The sequence below is a fragment of the Oryx dammah genome, unplaced genomic scaffold (genome assembly GCF_014754425.2).
Source record: "Oryx dammah isolate SB20612 unplaced genomic scaffold, SCBI_Odam_1.1 HiC_scaffold_13, whole genome shotgun sequence".
Classification (NCBI taxonomy): Eukaryota; Metazoa; Chordata; class Mammalia; order Artiodactyla; family Bovidae; genus Oryx; species Oryx dammah.
The window spans coordinates 14,995,193-15,013,343 of NW_024070197.1; the positions used below are offsets into that span (position 1 = coordinate 14,995,193).

The 18,151-nt window shown below is 43.0% G+C and overlaps 1 protein-coding gene across 1 annotated transcript; it reads left to right on the top strand.

The window, feature by feature from the left end:
- The first annotated feature begins 53 nt into the window (after positions 1-53).
- Positions 54-18,151, top strand: LOC120873274 (cytochrome P450 2B4-like). The gene is given in 9 exon segments (XM_040254087.1): positions 54-107; positions 315-407; positions 410-505; positions 5,864-6,026; positions 6,116-6,265; positions 6,950-7,110; positions 7,564-7,740; positions 14,982-15,103; positions 18,076-18,151. Coding segments are annotated over 9 exon segments (1,092 nt in total).

Genomic DNA, 18,151 nt, shown 5'->3' on the forward strand with positions numbered 1-18,151 from the left:
CCCAGCCTCCACACGTTCCTGGAGCTGACACCCCCTCCCACCACCTTGGGGGAATGTGCTCTCCGTTCAAGGGCATCACCCACCAAGACACCTCCAGCCCATCAGGGGCCCGTGGGTAGCTGGCTTAGGATCCGCTGCGATGATAAACTTCATGGCCTCTGCAGCCCCTGCAAACTTTGGGCTCCCTCTTGTCTCTGGAGAGTTAGCAGGAGCTCTGCCAAGGTAGGATCCTGGCACATCTTCACCACCCATAGGGCAAAATAACAAACAGTGGAGCAGACTGCCTTTAAGAGAGACAGCAGGATCGAAGGTAGGCACGAACCGTGGCTCTCTCCACCATCCTGCTCCTCATTCTCTTCATTGGCCTCCTGCTCCTCTGGGTCCCCACTGCCTCCCGGGTCCACCTCCTCCACCTCCCCCCGCCCTCCCCGGACCCTGGCCTCTGCCCTTCCTGGGAAATGTCTTGCAAATGGACCACAAGGGCTTCCTCAAGTCATTGCAGGCGGTGAGATGGAAAGGGCAGGTGAGGGGTGGGAGGAAAAGGAGGTGGGTGGATGGAAAACAGCTTAGAGGCAGCAAGGGAGCTGGGGGTCAAGTTCTGGTGTGACTTCCCAGACCCCCTTGGGGACTGTCTTCTTCCAGCCATGATCTGGCCCTAGATACACAATAGAGAAGCTACCAGAATTCTTATGAGAAGGAGTGAAGACAAGGTTGGGTGGAAAGAGAAATTAAAAAAGAAAATTTCTTTTAATTATTTATTTTTGTTTGGAGGATAACTGGTTTACAATATTGTACTGATTTTATTTTTAAAATTTATTGGAGTAGAGTTGATTCACAGTGTTGCATTAGTCAGGTGTACAGAAAAGTGATCCAGTTTTATATATATATATATATATGTATACATATGTTTATTCTTTTTCTGATTCTTTATCCGTATAGGTTATTACAGAATACTGAGTCGAGTTCCCTGTATTATACAAGTAGGTCTTTGTTGGTGATCTACTTAGTATATAATAGTGTATATGAATGTATTTTTTAGTGTGTGTATATTAATCCCAAGCTTCTAATTTATCCCACCCCACCACCCATGTTTCCTCTTCAGTAACCATACATTCGTTTTCTACATCTGTGACTCTGTTACTGTTTGTAAATAAGTTCATTTGTATGATTTGTTTGTTAAAAAAAACTAGATTCTATATGAGTGCTATTATACATTTGTCTTTCTTTGTCTAACTTCACTTACTATGATAATCTCTAGGTTCAACCATGTTGTTGGAAATGGCCTTATTTCTTTTTTGTTAATGGCTGGGTAATATTCCACTGTATATAAGTAACATATTTTCTTTACCAATCCTCCATCAATACACATTTATGTTACTTCCCTGTCTTGGCTATTGTAAATATTGCTGCAATCACATTGGGCTCATGTATCTTGTTCTTTTTTTTTTTTTTTTTAAGACTTTTAATATAGTCCCCAGTACAGTTTAATAATACATGCCAAATGAGTGTTCAAAAGTAGTCATAATAAAGATAGATGATAATAATTATCAATACTTTGAATGGTCTGGTGGAAGAATTCATCCTTAATGTCTCTTGTGCTGCTGCTGCTAAGTCGCTTCAGTCGTGTCCGACTCTGTGCGACCCCATAGATGGCAGCCCACCAGGCTCCCCCATCCCTGGGATTCTCCAAGCAAGAACACTGGAGTGGGTTGCCTCTTGTGCAGTATTTTGTAATTAATTTTTATTGAAGTATAATTGATTTATAATGTTGTGTTAGTTTCTGCTGTACAGCAAAATGAATCACTTATGCATACACATATATCCACTCTTTTAAAAAAATTTTCCAAATAGGTTAGGTTATTATGGAGTATTGAGTAGAGTTCCCTGTACTCTACAGTAGTTTCTTGTTAGTTATCTATTTTTTATACTAGTGTGTATATGTTATATTTTATTGAGGTATAGTTGACTTACAATGTTTCAGGTGCACAGCAAAGTGATTCAATTATACAGATACACATATACTGCTTTTGAAACTATTTTTCATCATTGGTTATTACAAAATATTGACTATAGTTCCCTATGCTATACAGTAAACTTTTGTTGCTTCTTGCAATCTATCTTTTAATTAGAAATCTAGCATTCTATTCATACTAAGTCAAACAAGTAGAATCAAAATGCCATAATTTTTTAGCTTAGGCAAAAAGTCACAAGTTTTCAAAAATATATATATTATACATATTATACAGATATACATATACATACAAAAGCTTTTCTACTACACTTGATAAGCTTTGAGAAAAAAGATTAAAAAGGAGATGGAGAAATTGAAGAACATGAATGAAATGAAATGGGAGCACTGGATATGAAATAGAAAAAGTGAAACAAATTAGATAAAAGTAGATCATCAAATAGTCCAGTTGTTTTTAAACATGACTGCTCATTAGAAGCATATCTAGAGTAGTGTGTATATGTTAATCCTAGTCTCAATTTATCCCTCCCATTTGTTATTCCTTGGTAAACATATGTTTGTTTTCTATATTTGTGACTCTATTTTTGTTTTTCAATTTTAATTAATTTTTATTGAAGTACAGTTGATTTGTACAATATTGTATTAGTTTCTGCTGTACAGCAAATTGAATCAGCCGTATATATACATATATCCACTCTCTTTTAAATTGCAATGCCATATAGGTCATTACCAAGTATTCAGTAGAGTTCCCTGTGCTATACAGTGTGTTCTTATAAGTTATCTATTTTATCTGTTGTTCAGTTGCCAAATAGTGTCTGACTCTGCGACCCCATGGACTGCAGCATGCCAGGCCTCCCTGTCCCTCATTATCTTCTGGAGTTTGCCCAAGTTCATGTTCATTGAATCAGTGATGCAATCACTGATTGCATCCAACCATCTCATCTTTTGCCACCCTCTTCTCATTTTGCCATTCATCTTTCCCATCATCGGGGTCTCTTCCAAAGAATTGGCTCTTTGCCTCAGGTGGCCAAAGTATTGGAACTTTAGCTTTAGCATCAGTCCTTCCAATGGATGTTCAGGGTTGATTTCCCTTAGGATTGACTGGTTTCATCTCCTTGCATTCCAAGGGACTCAAGAGTCTTCTCCAGCACCACAATTCAAAAGCATCAATTCTTTGGAGCTCAGTTTTCTTATGGTCCAACTTTCATATCCATACATGACCACTGGAAAAATCATAGCTTTGACAATACAGACCTTTTTTGGCAAAGTGATGTCTTTGTTTTTTAATACGCTGTCTAGGTCTGTCATAGCTTTTCTTCCAAGAAGAAAGCATCTTCAAATTTCATGGCTGCAGAGGCCATCCACAGTAATTTTGGAGGCCAAGAAGAGAAAATCTGTCACTGCTTCCATTTTTTCCCCATCTATTTGTGATGAAGTGATGAGACCAGATGCCATGATCTTAGATTTTTAAATATTGAGTTTTAAGCCTGCTTTTTACTCTCTTAGTTCACTTCCATCAAGAGGCTCTTTAGGTCCTCTTTGCTTTCTACCATTAGGGTTGTATCATCGACATATCTATAGTTATTTATATTGAAAGGTTGTTGCTGAGCCGTGAAAGATGCTGGGATTCTTGGCCTCTGGAGGAGAGGAATTCAATCAGGGCCAGGGACAAGGCTTGATCACTCAGAGCTTTTGTGTAATAAAGTTTTATTAAAGTATAAAAGAGATAGAGAAAACTTCTGACATAGACACCAGAAGGGGGCAGAAAAAGTGTCTCCATGCTAGTCTTTAACAGGAAGTTAAACACCTACTGGGCTTCCCTTGTGGCTCAGCTGGTAAAGAATCCACCTGCAATGTAGGAAACCTGAGTTCGATCCCTCAGTGGGGAAGATCCCCTGGAGAAGGGAAAGGCTACCCACTCCAGTATTCTGCCCTAGAGAATTCCATGGACTGTAGTCTATGGGGTTGCAAAGAGTCAGACATGACTGAGCGAGTTTCACTTCACTTAACTTCACTTATATACCTACTTAGTTCAGTTCAGTTCAGTCACTCAGTCGTGTCCAACTCTTTGCGACCCCATGAATCGCAGAACATCAGGCCTCCCTATCCATCACCAACTCCCGGAGTTTGCTCAAACTCATGTCCATTGAGTCGGTGATGCCATCCAGCCATCTCATCCTCTGTTGTCCCCTTCTCCTCCTGCCTCCAATCCCTCCCAGCATCACGGTCTTTTCCAAGACCCTGGTGTCCATGAACTGGACATGGAACAACAGACTGGTTCCAAATAGGAAAAGGAGTACATCAAGGCTGTATATTGTCACCCTGCTTATTTAACTTATGTGCAGAGTACATCATGAGAAATGCTGGGTTGGAAGAAGCACAAGCTGGAATAAAGATTGCTGGGAGAAATATCAATAACCTCAGATATGCAGATGACACCACCCTTATGGCAGAAAGAGTGGCCAAAGTATTGGAGGCCAAAGTATTGGAGTTTCAGCTTTAGCATCAGTCCTTCCAATGAACACCTAGGACTGATCTCCTTTAGAATGGACTGGTTGGATCTCCTTGCAGTCCAAGGGACTCTCAAGAGTCTTCTCAAACACCACAGTTCAAAAGCGTCAATTTTTTGGTGTTCAGCTTTCTTCACAGTCCAACTCTCACATCCATACATGACCACAGGAAAAACCATAGCCTTGACTAGATGGACCTTTGTTGGCAAAGTAATGTCTCTGCTTTTCAATATGCTGTCTAGATTGGTCATAACTTACCTTCCAAGGAGTAAGTGTCTTTTAATTTCATGGCTGCAATCACCATCTGCAGTGATTTTGGAGCCCCCCAAAATAAAGTCTGACACTGTTTCCCCATCTATTTGCCATGAAGTGATGGAACCAGATGCCATGATCTTCGTTTTCTGAATGTTGAGCTTTAAGCCAACTTTTTCACTCTCCTCTTTCACTTTCATCAACGGCTTTTTAGTTCCTCTTCACTTCCTGCCATAAGGGTGGTGTCATCTGCATATCTGAGGTTATTGATATTTCTGCTGGCAATCTTGATTCCAGCTTGTGCTTCTTCCAGCCCAGCATTTCTCATGATGTACTCTGCATAGAAGTTAAATAAGCAGGGTGACAATATACAGCCTCAACGTACTCCTTTTCCTATTTGGAACCAGTCTATTGTTCCATGTCCAGTTCTAACTGTTGCTTCTGACCTGCATATAGGTTTCTCAAGAGGCAGGTCAGGTGGTCTGGTATTCCCATCTCTTTTAGAATTTTCCACAGTTTATTGTGATCCACACAGTCAGCAGAAGTAGATGCTTTTCTGGAATTCCCTTGCTTTTTCTATAATCCAGTGGCAATTTGATGTCTTGTTCCTCTGTCTTTTCTAAACCCAGCTTGTACATCTGGAAGTTCTCAGTCTTTTTGACTTATGTTTTTTCTGGACATATGTCCAAGAACGGGATTGTTGGGTCATATGGTAACTATATTTTTTTGTTTTCTAAAGAACATCCATACTGTTCCCCATACTGGTTACACCAATTTACATTCTCTCCAACAGTGTAGGAGGGTTTCCTTTGGAGAGAGACATTCGAATAGACATGAGACTTTGAGCTGTGATGCTGTGTAGGTTAGGAGGGAGAGATGCTATAGCTTGGATGTGGGGAGTCTCTGTAATTTTTAAAAGCAAAACTGAGAGGTCTCAGGGCAAAGCCAAGAGAGGGAGATGCTTGGGATCAGGTGGTATGTGAGGCTCGGAGGAGACCACAGAGTTCCAGTCTCAGCTCTTCCCTGTTGGGGCTGCAGTCTGCAGTTTAGGTTAACTGGGAGGTGTGACGTGGGGGTGAAGTGGAGATCCTTTCCTTGAGTCAGAGAGTGAGTCCTGGACTCTGCCTCACAGCTTCAGGAGAAATACAGGGATGTCTTTACCGTCTACCTTAGGTCTCAGCCCACTGTCATCCTGTGGGGGTATGAAGCAATGAGGGAGGCCCTGGTGGATCAGGCCAAGGCGTTCTCTGGCCGAGGGCACATCGCCATCATTGACCCTGTCTTCCAGGGAACAGGTGAGTGGGGGAGGAGGGTGAGGATTAAGGAGAGGAGGAGGGACTATCCCATGTGCCTTCAAAACCTTCCCTCCATGCCCCACCATCAGGTGTGGGTCTTGCCAGTGGGAAGTCATGGAAGGTTCTACGGCAATTCTCTGTGACCACCATGAAGGACTTTGGGATGGGGAAGTGGAGTAGTGAGGAACGAATCAAGGAGGAGGCTCAGTGTCTGGTGGAGGAGCTTCGGAAATCCCAGGGTGAGTGTGGGCTGGGTGAAGGTGGGGTTAAGATACGGTGAGAGAGTGAGGGAGAGGGCTTGTGACTGATAAAGAGAGATCTAGAGACAAAGACAGAGAGAGGCAGAAACAGGTTCAGATAAAGAGAGGAGAAGGAGATAGAGACAGAAAAGAGAAAGAGAATGAGGAAAAACAGAGAGAGACAGAGACTAGCAAAGAGAGAGGGAGAGACAGAGAAAGTAGACAGAAGCACAGAGACCATAGACAGAGAGAAACACAGCAAAAGCAAGACAGAGAGATATGGAGAAGGTGACACAATAAATCTAGGAACAGAAACTGCAAGGAGAAGTGAAAGCAAAACGTAAAGGGAGTAGGGAGTTATTAAAGTCAGGGGAACACAGAATGTCAATGAGGTTAAGGAGAGGGGCTACAAAGATGTGGCAAGAGAACAGAGAAGAAGGAGTGAGTCTGAAAGAGTGAATGAAAAGACCAGAGAAAGTCAGCCCAAGACACTGACCAAGAAAATCAACAAGAGACCCCGAGGTGTAGACTTTCAGAAAGAAATCTTAGAAACCGATAAAAGCTGAGTCAACCAAGAGAAAGACAAACTAATCAAAGGAGCTAGGATGAGATGGCACCGGCCAGGTCAGAGCCAATCAGGACTGTGCAGGGGACCCCTCCCCCATGACAGACCTCTCTCCTCAGGGGCCTACCTGGATCCCCACTTCCTCTTTAACTCCATCAGTGCCAACATCATCTGCTCCGTTGTCCTTGGTGAGCACTTTAATTACCAGGACCCTAGATTATTATGGCTGCTACATTTAATGAATGAAATCTTCATCATTCTCTACTCCTCCTATACCCAGGTGAGGAATCAAATGCATGGTGGGCCAGCAATTAGGGTGGGTGGACCCCAGGAAGAGATCAAATACTTTCTGTCCTGAACACTAAACACAGAAGGTACAACCCCTGTCCCCTCCCAGGGGAGGCCATCCATCAGTTCAGGGGTCATAATCAGGCCTTGGACAAGGACGGCTTCAAGAGAAGAAACCTCAGCAGATGTGAGAGTGACTGAAGCTGGGTGCAGGGATCTATGCACTGTTTGCATGTGTCTGTGTGTGCGTGTTTTTGGGGTGTGTGTGAGTGTGTATGTGTGTGTGTGCGTGTGTGCATGCACGCAGGTGGGAGGTACACCCTCCAAGTCCACAGGGTGAATTATGCCCTTTGGATGTTGCTGTGTGTGCAGCTCAGAGCATCAACACTCACAGAACCAGCCCAGTGAACACAATGGATTCTGCGCCTTGTCTGTTGCCCTGTAGGTGTTTGAAATCTTCCCAGGCATCTTGAAACACTTTCCTGGCACACACACCCGCTTGTACAGCATGACTGAAGAAGTGAAAGATTTTATCACTGAGAACAGGGAGAGGCACCAGAAGATGCTAGCCTTCAGTGGCCCTAAGGACTTCATTGATTCCTTCCTACTCTTCATGGACAAGGCAAGGCCTGCCCCCGATGGGCATTGGGGATGGGAAAGACAGTGATGGAAATCGTACTGACATTGAACTAATATCTTTGGGTGTGATGTACATGTTCTTTAAATGTTGAAATACTTCCCTAAGGATTAGCAAGAAAGCCAAAGATCCAACCTCTCAGCAGAGCCCCCCACCATTCCTTCCTATACCCCCTCAACACTTCCTTCCAGCAGCCTTTAAAGAGATGGTAAGCAGTTAACATGTGTCCAGTAAGCTTTTCTGAGACACAGCTCTCTCCTTCTCCCAGATGGGACAGAGTCAAGTCTGTTCTGATCGGTCAAGCTCTATGTATATTCAGATTGATAGAGGCGAATGTCTGTTCTGATTGGTCTGACAAGTGCCATACCAGTTGTTAAATATGGACAAGGCAAGGGCTGCCCTGGACTCGGGGGGAGTGAGAGCCGGAAAGAGAGTGATGGACACACTACTGACATTGAGCTAGTATCTTTATGAGGGATGTATGTGTTCTTTAAATGTTGAAATACTTCCCTAAGCATTAGCAAGCAGTCCATGGTCCAATCCCTCCTCTCTATTCCTTCCTAATCCTCTCGAAGCCTTCCTTTTGGAATGCCTTTAAAGAGATTATGACGAAGAAGTTAACACATGGTCCAGTAAGCTTACTCTGAGATGGATCTCACTCCTTCCCCCAGTTCTGAGAGGCACAGATCCGAGTTTGTTCTGATTAGTCAGAGGCCTATGTCTGTTCAAACTGATGGAGGACAACATCTGTTCCGGCAAGTGCTTCAGTTCAGTCACTCAGTTGTGTCTGACTCTTTGCAACCCCATGAATCGCAGCACGCCAGGCCTCCCTGTCCATCACCAACTCCCGGAGTTCACTCAGATTCACGTCCATCGAGTCAGTGATGCCATCCAGCCATCTCATCCTCTGTTGTCCCCTTCTCCTCCTGCCCCCAATCCCTCCCCACATCAAAGTCTTTTCCAATGAGTCAACTCTTCGCATGAGGTGGCCAAAGTACTGGAGTTTCAGCTTTAGCACCATTCCTTCCAAAGAAATCCCAGGGTTGATCTCCTTCAGAATTGACTGGTTGGATCTCCTTGCAGTCCAAGGAACTCCCAAGAGTCTTCTCCAACACCACAGTTCAAAAGCATCCATTCTTCGGCTCTCAGCCTTCTTCACAGTTCAACTCTCACATCCATACATGACTACTGGAAAAACCACAGCGCTGACTAGACAGACCTTAGTCGGCAAAGTAATGTCTCTGCTTTTGAACATGCCTATCTAGGTTGGTCATAACTGTTCTTCCAATGAGTAAGCGTCTTTTAATTTCATGGTTGCAATCACCATCTGCAGTGATTTTGGAGCCCAAAAAAATAAAGTCTGACACTGTTTCCACTGTTTCCCCATCTATTTCCCATGAAGTGATGGGACCAGATGCTATGATCTTCGTTTTCTGAAAGTTGAGCTTTAAGCCAATTTTTCACTCTCCTCTTTCACTTTCATCAACAGGCTTTTTAGTTCCTCTTCACTTCCTGCCATAAGGGTGGTGTCATCTGCATATCTGAGGTTATTGATATTTCTCCCGGAAATCTTGATTCCAGCTTGTGTTTCTTCCAGTCCAGCGTTTCTCATGATGTATTCTGCATATACGTTAAATCAGCAGGGTGACAATATACAGCCTCGAAGTACTCCTTTTCCTATTTGGAACCAGTCTGTTGTTCCATGTCCAGTTCTAACTGTTGCTTCCTGACCTGCATACAGATTTCTCAAGAGGCAGGTCAGGTGGTCTGGTATTCCCATCTGTTTCAGAATTTTCCAGTTTATTGTGATCCACACAGTCAAAGGCTTTGGCATAGTCAATAAAGCAGAAATAGATGTTTTTCTGGAACTCTCTTGCTTTTTCCATGATCCAGCAGATGTTGACAATTTCATCTCTGGTTCCTCTGCCTTTTTTAAAACCAGCTTGAACATCAGGAAGTTCATGGTTCACGTATTGCTGAAGCCTGGCTTGCAGAATTTTGAGCATTACTTTACTAGCATGTGAGATGAGTGCAATTGTGCAGTAGTTTGAGCATTCTTTGGCATTGCCTTTCTTTGGAATTGGAATGAAAACTGACCTTTTCCAGTCTTGTGGCCACTGCTTAGTTTTCCAGATTTGCTGGCATATTGAGTGAAGCACTTTCACAGCATCATCTTCTAAGATTTGAAATAGCTCCACTGGAATTCCATCACCTCCACTAGCTTTGTTCGTAGTGATGCTTTCTAAGGCCCACTTGACTTCACATTCCAGGATGTCTGGCTCTAGATGAATGATCACACCATCGTGATTATCTGGGTCGTGAAGATCTTTTTGCACAGTTCTTCTGTGTATTTTTGGCAAATAGATGGGGAAACAGTGGAAACAGTGGCTGACTTTATTTTTCTGGGCTCCAAAATCACTGCAGATGGTAATTGCAGCCATGAAATTAAAAGATGCTTACTTCTTGGAAGGAAAGTTATGACCAACCTAGACAGCATATTAAAAAACAGAGACATCACTTTGCAAACAAAGGTCCATCTAGTCAAGGTGATGGTTTTTCCAGTGGTCATGTATGGATGTGAGAGTTGGACTGTGAAGAAATCTGAGCACCAAAGAATTGATGCTTTTGAACTGTGGTGTTGGAGAACTCTTGAGAGTCCCTTGGACAGCAAGGAGATCCAACCAATCCATCTTAAAGGAGATCAGTCCTAGGTGTTCATTGGAAGGACTGATGCTAAAGCTGAAACTCCAATACTTTGACCACGTGATGCAAAGAGCTGACTCATTGGAAAAGACCCTGATGCTGGGAAAGATTGAGGGCAGGAGGAGAAGGGGATGACAGAGGATGAGATGGTTGGATGGCATCACTGACTCAATGGGCATGTGTTTGGGTGGATTCTGGGAGTTGGTGATGGACAGGGAGGCCTGGCGTGTTGCAGTTCATGGGATCGCAAAGAGTTGGACACGACTGAATGATTGAACTGAACTGAACTGAATAAACAGCACCCATCAGGTTATATTCTGGCCCCAGTCCTGGAGTCAGCTCTTTATAGGGCTCTGTTGAGTCAGATGTGAGCCTTTCAGTTGATGGATCATAAAGAAGACCAAGATGTCTTGGGGATGAGGGTCAGGGTGATTCGTCGGGATACCTTGAGGGATTGGACACTAGTAACCAAATGGGGGAGTCATTTCAACATTTCTGCCACCAACTATAGAGCCACACAGTGGGTGAAGCTCATTGTCAGCTGTGGAGGCACCATAATGGATTCAGCCACTCTTTGTTGATGGCCATTTGGGTCCACTTGTCTTTGATGTCCTCTTAGGACATTACCGTGTACACCATCCTGAGCTCTGCCCTCCAAGACACACACCACTTTCAGAGCCAGATGCCTTCTACCCTGGCTTCTTCCTGGATGCACAGGGCAACTTCAGAAAGTCAGAAGTCTTCATTCCATTCTCCATGGGTAAGTCATGCTCTTTCTTCCTCGAGGGAATGCCTGCTCACTCACACTCTGTGTGTGACTTTCTGATTCAGTTCAGCCCCAAACACTTGGTGAACATTTTGGGAAAACGTGAGGATTCTGGAGGAAAAAGAAAGGAAAACATCTACAGAGAGAGAGATAGTGTGAGGCGAAGGGAAGGGATATGGTACAATAGAGGAGATAATGGAGACAAAATCAGTGATAATCTCTTTACCTAAAAGAGACAGATGCAGACACACACTTCTTGCACACACAGAACAGACAAAGAAATGATCCGTTATTGAGCACCTGCTATGTGCCAGGAGTGGAAAGATGTTTACAGTTTTTCTTTGAAAACTCAAATAACTATTCTAATTTTTATATTGGAAACAAGGGGGAATTTTTATAATATAAGTGAAGACAAAAAAGAGTTTCATATTTAAAATATGAGCCAGGTTAGAGTGAGATCCGTTGGTGCTCAGGGCACATAAATTTAAGGAATATTCACTCCCAGGGTTGTGCAGTTACCTTGATTCAATCACCTATCAAGTAATTCAACTTTTAGCTACTGACTTGAAATTCCTTCAACTGAAAAAATTTAATCTCCTTAGGTCTACCTCTGTTTGTTTTTTATAGTGACCCACCTCTACAGTCATTGTCTAATCTGTCTTTTCTAGCTATATAATATTATTTGACTTATTATACCTGTACATATGTTTTAGTATTTTATGGACACCATACTCTTCTTTGTTATTGTAACACATTTTATTGTTCTTCAGAATACTTTAGAATTATTTTGTCAAAGTCTCAGAAAAATTCGATTTGGATTTTATTAGAATTCACCAAATTGGTAGTTTGACTCAGATATCTTTGACAAATCTAAATATTTACTATATCCTAGACACAAGATAGTGTCCATTTAGTTCTTCTATTATTGGTGGCATCTTGAACTTTCTTTAAACTAGGCTTTGCCTATTTCTTTCCAAATTTATTCCTAAGGAACATGGGAGGAGATTGTGGCTATTGTTTGTAGAGACTCTTTTTCAGCTCAGGCTGTGGGCTGCTATTTTAAAAATACCATAGACTGGATGGCTTAGGCAAAATAAATTATTTTCTCACAGTTATGGAAATAATTATTGCCACAAATCACCACAAGTCTGAGATCAGGGACCCAGCATGGTCAGGTTCTGGTGAGGTCTCTCTTTCTGACTTGCACACGGCCACCATCTTGTGTGGCCTCGCATGGCAGAGTGAGGGTTCTGGTAGTCCTTCCTCTTCTTATAAGAATCCTCTTCCTTCTTGGAGGCTCCACCCTAATGAAGGCATTTAAACCTAACTACGTTTCAAGATTCCTTCTCAAAATATCACTTTGGGGGTTAAGGCTGCAATGTATAAATTTGGGGAGGACACATTTCAGCACAGAGCACTCTTCTAATGTATTTTAAATTGTTTTAATATGTATATCAGAAATCCACTGAAGTTTTGGGGTGCATATTTCTGTCTTAACTGAACAAATTCCTTATATTATTTTTATAATTAACAGTTTTTCATTTATCTCTTGTCTTTTCCAAATAAATAGTGTTAACATCTGTAAATGATGATAATTTGACTTAAATGTTTCTTAGACTAAAGTCACATATCATGTTTTCCTAACACTTCTGGATCATGAGAAGAAATAGTACTGATAGTGAGCAATCTCCTCTAATTCCTAACTTTAAGGAGAATGTTTTTATTTTCTCCATTAAGATTAATGCTGGCTATCATGTATTCTAAATATTTTATGGCTATTCTACCATGTGTTTTTATCAATTGTAAATCAAATTAAGGAAATATCTTGTTTCTATTTTACAACAAGTTCTTCTTTTTAAAATTTTTTTACCAGGGTGTTATATTGAGTATTACTGATAGTTTTCTCATCTCCTATCAAATGATCAAATTATTTAAGTGGTCAAAGGAAAAAATAATTTGATCATTTGATAGGAGCTAAGAACAAGAGAGACTTCAGGGGACAGGGGACTGGCTCAAGGCCCCATAGGAAGACATGGTCTATGGAGGTCAGGGCAGGGCTAAGGTGTGATAAACACTCTGAACATCTCAGTGACTTAAAATCAAAAGGTTATTTTCCTGTGCATGCAACATGCTCATCCCAGGCCTTGAGAGTCTTATAGAATGGGAGCTAATGAAGGCTCTATCCTACATATTAGACACAGAGAAAACAGCATGACAAGCAAAACTGAGCCCTTGCTTCACTGGACAAAGAAAATACCATCCAAGTTCAATGTGGCAGAGATGTTTATGTACTCAGAGATGAGCTATGAATACTAATGAACAGTAATTAACTTTGCCACACACACACAAGGCAACTCTTTGGGCTCCTTTCCTTCCCATGAGACTGTGGGTCAACAGGATGCAGGCGAAACTTTAGCCCAGCCCAAGGACACATTGCTCTCACCCTTAGTTATTCCGGTGGACATAGCCTGTGTTGAAGTCAACTGAGATACTAAGGGCTCCACCTGCATGGATGCTTTTGTGGAAGTTGAACCCATCTTATAGGGAGATATGAGGGGTGGTTTTGACAGTCAGAACCGTGGCTCTGACTCTCATGTCAATGTATGGCAAAACCACTACAATACTGTAAAGTAATTAGCCTTCAATTAAAATAAATCAATTTATAAAAAAAAAAAAAAAAGAAAGAAAGAAAGAAAAGAAAGATGGGGGCAAGAGTGGATGTGGTCCTGGTCAAAGTTTTTAAAGCATGATGTGGGCATGAGCAGTCAGAATCTCCACAGGTTGGGAGCCCATGGGTCTGGGCATGGGTCTGGGAGGCTTATTTGGTTAATTGCTAATTGTGGGCAGGACCAGGGGGCTGGGAGGAGGATCAAGGTGACCAAAAGAGTGCGGACACTCAGAAACTTAGAGCGAGGTTGTGCATCCACTGATCAGAAGTGGGTCACCATTTGAACAGCCAAGTGCCCACCTACTCCAGGACAGACCAGAGGTTTCATCTCTCTCTACCTCTCTCCCATGGTCCTCATACCCAGGCCACGCTGCCACAGATTTCTCCATTGTTTTCCCATTTTCTCATAAATTGGCTTAGTTGAGATTATAGTTAACACATAAAGGCACACACAGAGAGACAGAGAACTCCAGAAGGGAAAAAACTAGGTTCCAGCAGGAACAGAGGAGGGCGCCATATGAGATAGGCTGAGAAGAGGAAGGACTTAGAACATGTAGATACCCCTCCATCGTGGAGGCAAATACACACACACACACACACAGAGGTGTGTTAGTATTGAGAACAATAGGATCAGAAGTACCTCACATGTGCTGCTAAGTCACTTCAGTCGTGTCCGACTTGGTGTGACCCCATAGATGGCAGCCCATCAGGCTCCCCCATCCCTGGGATTCTCCAGGCAAGAACACTGGAGTGGGTTGCCATTTCCTTCTCCAACGCATGAAAGTGAAAAGTCAAAGTGAAGTCACTCAGTCGTGTCCGACTCTTAACGACCCCATGGACTGCAGCCCACCAGGCTCCTCCATCCATGGGATTTTCCAGGCAAGAGTACTGGAGTGGGTTGCCATTGCCTTCTCCAACCTCACATGTAGGAGTAAGCAAATACCTCAGAATTGTGGGGGTGGAGCAACCAAGTGCTCTGCAGGACTCCGCCCACTGACTCTCCCTCCCTTACATCCTCAGGAAAATGCTTCTGTCTGGTGAGAGGTTGGCCCGCTCAGAGCTCTTCCTCTGCTTGACCTCCCTCTGCAGAACTTCTCCTTGGATTCTCCCAAGACCCCAGAAGACAATGATCTCATGCTGTGGGCAAATGTGGCAGGGAGGCCACCCTCTGTGTTCCAGATCTGCTTCCTGCCCCGCAGGGGAAGGGGATGGTGAGAAGCAGAGCAATTCCCCTCGGAGTCCTTCCATCCAGCCCCTGCCTCTGTTCAAAATTAACATGTGCAGGTTCCTGACTCCTCTCTGCTCCCTCTGTTGGTGGAAGTCTCTTCTCTGGTCTCTCCTTCATCTCCTGCTATAGTCACCACTCCTCCCCAGATGGCCCACTCTGTTGACTGACAATATTTCAGGGTCAAGAAATATCTTCAAAACTTAGTGCTACCACTACCCCTGGGCTTCCCAGGTGGCACAAGTGGTAAAGAACCCACCTGCCAATGCAGGAGACATAAGAGACTGAGTTTGATCCCTGGGTTGGGAAGATCCTCTGAAGGAAGTCATGGCAATCCATTGCAGTATTCTTGCCTGGAGAATCCCATGGACAGAGGAGCCTAGTGGGCTACAGTACTTAGGGTTGCAAAGAGTTAGACATGCTGAAGCAACTCAGCATGCAAGCACTATCGTCCCTAGCACAGTTAGGATAACTGAGGCACCAAAGGAGGGCAAGATTTAGATCCAAGCTTACTGGAGAAGTAAATGGCAACCCACTCCAGTACTCTTGCCTGGAGAATCCCATGGACAGAGGAGAATAAGTGACTATCTCTGGCTCTTTCATTTACCATAATGTTTTCAAGGTTCATCGACATTGTAGCAGATATTAGTATGTCATTTGTTATTGGCTGACTAGTATTTCATTGTGTGGAAATACATTTTGTGTCTTCTTTCATCAGTTGATTGACATGTTGATTGTTCTACCTTTTGTCTACTGTGGAGAGGTATGTCCACACACAAACATTGTAACACTACAGTGAAGGGTCCCAGGTTCCACATCTGTTTCATTTCCTTGCTGAAGCATTTTCCACCTTTATTCTTTTTTTTTTTTTTAACTTTTTACTTTGTATTGGGGTATCCCTGGTGACTCACAAGATGAAGAATCTGCCTCCAGTGTGGGAGACCCAGGTTCAATCCTTGAGTTGGGAAGATCCCCTGGAGAAGGAAATGGCCACTCACTCCAGTATTCTTGCCTGGAGAATTCCACGGGCAGAGAAGCCTGGAGGGCTACAGTCCACAGAGTCACAAAGAGTCAGACATGACTGAGTGACTAACACTTTCAATTTCACATAGCCAATTAACAAACAAACAAGATTGTGATTGTTTCAGGTGAACAGTGAAGTGACTCAGCCATACGTGTACATGTATCCATTCTCCAAATTTCTGTGCCATCCAGGCTGCCACATAACATTGAGCAGGGTTCCTTGTGCTATACAGCAGGTCCTTGTTGGTTATCCATTTTAAGTATAGCAGTGTGTACATGTAGGTCCCAAACTCCCTAAGTATCCCTTCCCTGCATCCTCCTCCTCAACCATAAATTTGTTCTCTGTTCATCCAAGCAGAAGTCTGTGAGTCTCTTTTTGTTTTGTAAGTTCATTTGTATAATTTCTTTTTCGATTCCACATATGAGGGGTGTCATCTGATATTTCTCCTTCTCTGTCTAACTCCAATCAGTATGACAATCTCTAGATACACCCATGTTGCTGCAAATGGCATTATTTCATTTTTTTTAAAGGCTAAGTAATATTCTATTGTATACATACACCATGTATTTCTGGGGTTTTATCTTGTTCATTCATCTGAGGCATAATCCTCTGCCTTTTCATTTTGTTTAGTTTTCTGTGATTGTGGTTTTCATTATCATCAAGTCCCTAGTCTTGAATTTTACCAACCACTTCACTGACCCAGGAACCCTAGCTCTGCCCAGTGCAATGGCCTCCTCCTTCAGTTGATCTTCAGCTGGGGGCACATGTGGGTTGATGCATGAGAGTCAGTTTATCCATTCAACAGTCCTCTTCTAAACTTAGAGAGAGGCACAGATGTGGCAAGTAAAGAGAGAGACAGACAGATAAGGATATAATAAGAGAAAGACAGAGACAAGACAGAGTCAGAGAAAGACAGGAGAAATACTGGCAGAAAGATTGAGAGAGATGTGAGGTAACACAAGTAGATGGAGGAGAAGGATGAAGAGGAAGAAGAGGAAGACGAAGGAGAGAAACAGGGTAAGACAGAGAGAGAGAAAGAGAGATTGACATAAATAGCAAAGAAGAAACACTGAAGCAGAGAAAAGGGAACTCAATAGGGAGACTGCAAAATGAGAAAGCATTGCAGACAGAATCAGACTGGCATAGACAGAGAAGGTGAGTTAAATAAGATTGAAGAAGGCAGAACAAGGAAGAGGAAAAGAGTATAGAAAGAAACAGTGCCTGACAGGAGGTATAGACAGGAAAAAGGATTGAGGCAGATGAACATAGGCAGAGAGAGTCCAAGGGTGTCTGATTGCAGAGCCCAAGGGATGGGGAAGACTGGGTGGGAGGAAGCAGAAATCAGGCTCTTTTGGAAGAACCTGGTTGCAGAACCAGTTACAGAATAATCACTTGGGAGCTCTTCCCTGAGTGTTGCTAAGTTCATGTGTCCTAACTTCTAAATGGGCCTAGATGTGGGTCAAGTGTTATTCTAAGAATTTTAACAAACATTAACTTCTTTTACTTCATAATAGCCCTACAAGATAGGTACTGTTCTTCCCATATTAGACATGAAAGACAGTAAAAATGTCAAGTCAGAAGTATGCCCATACCTCCATGTGGAAGCACACACACTCACACACACATCCAAGCAGAAGTATCTCCTTACATTCTGTGGAGCCACTGAACTTTTTGGAAATCAAACAAATGCTACAAACAGTGACATGGAAAGATGAGAAAGTTACATCCACCCAACAAAACACACCTACTTTCACAGGATCTGGGACTTTGCTAGGAGTCAACCTTGAATGGCAGGTTAAAAGTCAATTTCACACAAATATGTTGCAATGGACACAGGTGTCTGGGCTTTGGGAGGTGACAGGGCAAAGAATGTGCAAGCACCTATTGTCCACATTGTGAACCTCTGAGCTCACCGGAAAGCCTATTTGTCCCAGCAAAGGCATCTCCCACACAAAATTACTCCTCTTCTTCACCACCATCCTCCAGAACTTCTCCATGGCCAGTCCCTAG